Source organism: Archocentrus centrarchus, chromosome 20 (assembly GCF_007364275.1).
Source record: "Archocentrus centrarchus isolate MPI-CPG fArcCen1 chromosome 20, fArcCen1, whole genome shotgun sequence".
Taxonomy (NCBI): domain Eukaryota; kingdom Metazoa; phylum Chordata; class Actinopteri; order Cichliformes; family Cichlidae; genus Archocentrus; species Archocentrus centrarchus.
Window position 1 is genome coordinate 28,819,976 of NC_044365.1, and position 5,125 is coordinate 28,825,100.

Below are 5,125 nucleotides of genomic sequence, written 5' to 3' on the forward strand. Positions count from 1 at the left end.
ATTGCCCTGCCAAGTTTTTAAATGTTCCAAGTGATTGTGCTGTAATTTGTGACAGAAGCTGCTGCTGCATCCCTCCCCTGCCGAGACATTTGCAGCCAAATAGTTACCAGTTTAATTACTTGTTAACTAGCCAGTTATAGAGGAAGGACCGCCGATGCATACTGTCTGGGAATCTCACATCTCAGAATTTAGCCAACTGTATTACTAATTGTTTTTAAATGTGATTAAAACAAAACTTGTTTTCTGAAACTCTGTGCAGTGCCTGCTCTTATATTCGTAAGACATTAACTCGTCTCCATTTAACAAACCAGAGCCACTTCTCAGTACTGGCCTACAAAGGTGCCATCATTTTCAGTTTTATTTAAAAAGGATTACTCTTGAACAGTGCTTACATGCTTTTAGAAACACAAGAAACCTGAATCTCGGAATGAACAGAAAGTAAAATGATTGAACCTTTAACCACCGCAGCAATTCAGTAACACCAGAGGCTCCGTCAGCGTCCTCGGACTCTGCGTGAGCACGGTAAGAGTTCTTAGATACTTCTCAGAAACTTTCAAAGTTCATCTCTCGTCTGTGATAGCTTTGTGGCGTGCTTTTCCAAGAACTTACTGAGCCCTTCTACTGTTCTGTCTCCACCTTCAAATTTGATGGGGCTCTGCTTCTTGTTGCTCGGGGCAAAATATATCGTAGGGAAGCCTTCCACTTTGTAGCTGTCATTGGGTACATCGTTGGCTGTGGTGTCCATCTTGGCGATCACCAGGTTTTTCTCACCCTTGTACTTTTTGCCCAGAGCCAAATAATCAGGCTCTAGTTTCTTACAGTGACCGCACCAGGGAGCGTAAAACTCGATCAGGACATCCTTCTGGGTATCCATGACAATATCGTCAAAAGTCTTTCCCACGACCACCTTAACTGGTCCTTTGTTGTTCTTCGGCACTGATTGGGACTTGATGATGGGTTTAAGCTTTCCTGTGAACAACATTAGGCATAAATATTGAATTTTAGTGAGAACACTACACATCTGTCACTACAAACTAACACTTTTCATGCAATACAACGCGAACCCCTTAGCGCTCACCCTTCTTAAAAGCCACGACAAAGTCTCTCAGCACTTCTGAGTCAAACTCCTCGGGCTCCATCGCATATTTTTTGCCTCCATCTGCCAGAATTCCCACATTCACTTCCTCTCCGCTCTCACTCAAGCCCAGACTCTTCAGCTCCTCTGCGTAATCCTCCTCATCAGCGATAGCAAACGTATACTCTGGGAAGTCTTTGGCCACCTCGAGCACCTTGGCCCTCCAGAACTGCGTAGCTGAAAGTGAAAGGAGACAAGGTGGGTTGGTATAACGCAGAACACCCTTCTCCTGGTTTGCTGCAGTAGTTGCAAATCTAAACAGATGACACCCTCTCGTGAACTCACCTTTCCTGTAGTCGAAGCTGAAGTCAACACCGTAATACACAACCACCAGGGGTCTTTTTGTGTAGCGTTTGCCATCATTGCTTGGTTTTCTGTGCCCCACAAGAGGAATTACATGTTTTTTGAAGAACTCCTGCACATCAGACACCGATGTCGAGTCCTGCATGATAAAGGAAAGAACCTGTTGAGTTCTAATGTGACATTTTACCCATGGGACACTGATGACATTTGCAAGTTAGATAATGCAACAAGGAAAACTTAGAAATAGCCACACCTAGGTGATGCAGTACATGTTTACACCAGTGCTGACTGAATGAAAGCACAGCTATTTGCAATTCTGATGAGTTTCATACCCACTGAAACAAAATTCAAATTAGTTTAACTGTTGGAAGTAGAAGACAGCACCTTGACTGCGAATGTGTGAGACGATGGCTCGTGCTTGGAGCGGAATTTTTCAGGCTGAGCAATGACAATGTGACCAGGAGAAACTTTGAGCAGGTTAGCCACTTCAGCGCTGAAGGAGTGACGGAAGGTGAAGTCCTCCCTTAGCGCGTTACCTGCAAGCCAAACAATGAGATTAATACACATATGCAAGTCTGAAAAAACTGAAGATGAGTGATATCAGAACACTGAGGAGGGAGGATAAGCTGGACACTATTTTTGGTTGAACTACTTACAAGCCTCAATGTAGAGGTCATAGGCTGCGTCCTGCTCGCTGGAGAACACTCCGACTATGACGGCATCATCCCCATCTTTGATGAGCTCCTGGATCTGTTTTACTGCCTGCACCTGCTTAGAGGGAGGCCCAGCCTGCTCACTCATGTAGTCAACAATGCCTTTGGAGAAAGGGGAGACATGGATCAGCTTCATTGGGAGGATAAATTCAACTCAATTTTATTTATATAGCGCCAAATCACAACAAAACAGTCGCCTCAAGGCGCTTTGTATTATGGGTAAAGACCCTACAATAATACAGAGAAAACCCAGCAGTCAAAATGACCCCCTATGAGCAAGCACTTTGAGACAGTGGGAAGGAAAAACTCCCTTTTAACAGGAAGAAACCTCCAGCAGAACCAGGCTCAGGGAGGGGCACTTGGGGAAGATATAAAAGGAAGCCAAATGTGCACTCTGAGCCACATGCATACAAACCTCAGCATATATAAGCACCAAGGACAGATATGACACCGTTGGTGACCTACCATACTTTTCTCTAGGTCCGTTGTAGTCAAACACTTTGCCCTTCCTGAAGATCTTCAGCGTGGGATAGCCAGTGACATCGAAGCGTGAGGCAAGCTCGGCTTCTGCCGTGGCATCCACTTTGGCCAGAGGAATGGGAATAGCACGCTGGCTCAGCTCCTTGGCTGCCTTCTCATACTCTGGAGCCAGACGCTTACAGTGTCCGCACCTGGAGGTAATAGTTTTATTACTTTCCCCCCAGAGGCCATCACTGTACTGTTTATGGCATCTAACCGGTACTGCATAACCAACTCACCATGGGGCATAGAACTCCACCAGGATGATGTCCGCGTTATTCACAGTGTCATCAAAATTGTCCTTGGTCAGCACCAGCGTGGCCTCAGGAGGAGGCTTCCAATCTGGCTGAGCTACCTCCTTGATCCGCTCCACAATAGCTGCAGAAAGAAGAAATTACCTGTGTTGATGCTTATGTGTTTAAAGAAAAAAAAAAAAAAAAAAAAAACATGCTCAAAGCAGATCAACTGTTCTTACCCTTCTCTGTTCTCTCTCCGTCATAGTCCACAGGCTCCCCGTTTTTAAGGATCTTGATGGTGGGATACCCAGACACGTCGAACCTGCTTGCCAGATTACTGGCTACTGTCGCGTCCACTTTGGCCACAGGTATAGGAGGGTCATTCTCCTTGAGAGTCTGAGCGATCTTCTCATATTCTGGGGCAAACTGTTTGCAGTGTCCACACCTAAAATATACAATAAATAAATAAATACATATAGATACTGGAACAGGACGTAGACAGAAGAGGCATGCTGCAAATTCAGCATAGTTCAGCTTGAATCTGCTTCTCTAACTTACTCAGACTTTCTGATGTAAACGTATTCATAAGGGTTTTAGTTCAGGAACAGCCAACTTACCACGGAGCATAAAACTCCACCAAAACTGTGTCTTTGCCCTCCATGAAGGTGTCGAAGTTGTTGTCAGTGAGCACCAGCACCCCGTTTTCCTCTTTCACCTCTGTGTCGTCTTCCTCATCGTCACTTTCCTCATCGTCACTGTCCTCTTCATCTGTCTCCTCTTTGCCTTCTGCAACATCTAAGAGCGCACACTGATTTCAGTCCATGTCATATTCAGGACGGTCTAACCACCAACCAGCCACCAACTGCATTCACTTAAGTGAGTTGACATTAGCAGTCCCGTTAGCTGGCATGCTAACCCAACTTGCATTAGTACACTAATTAGCTTGTTAGTTTGAATACAGCAAACTGTCCGCTCTACAGGGTTTTACAAATCTCCATACTCACCCTCTTCACATCTGCTGACAGCTGCAAAATGTGCAACGCCGAGCAGCACAATTAGCAGCAAAGCGACCTTCCTCATTGTGTCCACGGATGATGCGGCCCCGCGTCCACGACTGTGCTGCTCGCTCCCAAGTAGCCGGCTAATTAATTAGCTGATAAAAAAGACTGATGAATGTCATCAAAAACACTGCGGGCTGCACAGACCAGCCGTCCGGATCAATACTGATGTGTGGCTGTAGATACCTTTGGCTCGAGCTTTCATACAAACTAGCCCTTCAAAAAGCAACACAATACAACACACAGGAGCCACCTCCTCCCCAGTCTGCAACTTGTCTGACTTGCCACATCGTGATTGGACGCCATCATCGGCTGTCCTCCAATCACACGTCGCCACTCAATACCTGGGGCTGAAACGTTGACTGATGCCATTGGATACTTTTATTTACTGTTTTCTGCTTGGTATCTGCTCAGTAGCTCACGGCAAAGTTTCTGAGAGTGAAAATCTTCTGCTGCGTATCTGTGCTGTGTTTCACCCTTTTAAAAGAGTTTCCTTTTTTTTTAAATGCTTTATTCACGAGTAAATGGGTGTCAATCGGAGGGGTATTATTTATTTGCCCTTCTGTTTTCTTAAATTAAATGCAACATTTAAAAAAAGCGAGCGAGAGAAAATGATACTTTTTTAACCTTATAACGTAATAATTCCATAGGACCCTTTGCATTATACACAAATAATGAATATTCACCACAGTTGAGTATCTGTTGCCTAATCATTTTCATATCTTACTGATTTATCTTCTTTTAGCTGCTCACTTTGCAGCAGATCATCTGCATCTATCTATCTAGTCATAAGATTCAAATGAGAAGTGTTTCAACACAATAACAAATATCTTTAGTAGTGAAGAATGCGTAGAAACAGCAGCAGTGTGTGTAAAAACAACGAGAAAGGCTGATGTAGGTGAGGAAATGTGTTTCTGATTTGAGAACTGCATCAAGAGGAGTGAGAATGACTTTTCTGTTGTATGAATTGCGCCAAGTTTATTGAGAAAAACTAATAACATCAGATTTCTTGCTTCAAATAGAAAATAAAAGAATAATGAATAACAGATAACAAAAGAAGAATGAAAGGGTATGTTGGATATCATACCACACTATTCTACACATTTTGCAGCACAAAAAAAAAAGTTAATTAATTCATGAATTGCAGACTCCATGAGGACC

The 5,125-nt window shown here is 43.9% G+C and overlaps 1 protein-coding gene across 1 annotated transcript; it reads right to left on the bottom strand.

Moving 5' to 3' along the window:
- Positions 1-317: 317 nt before the first annotated feature.
- Positions 318-4,228, bottom strand: pdia4 (protein disulfide isomerase family A, member 4). Its single transcript, XM_030756186.1, has 10 exons — positions 3,911-4,228; positions 3,524-3,701; positions 3,146-3,351; positions 2,910-3,048; positions 2,617-2,822; positions 2,095-2,253; positions 1,823-1,974; positions 1,421-1,577; positions 1,079-1,312; positions 318-969 (listed from the first exon to the last, which is right to left on the bottom strand). Exons 1-10 carry the CDS (start codon positions 3,984-3,986, stop codon positions 554-556), a joined length of 1,923 nt encoding a protein of 640 aa, XP_030612046.1. The 5' UTR covers positions 3,987-4,228; the 3' UTR covers positions 318-553.
- Positions 4,229-5,125: the final 897 nt, after the last annotated feature.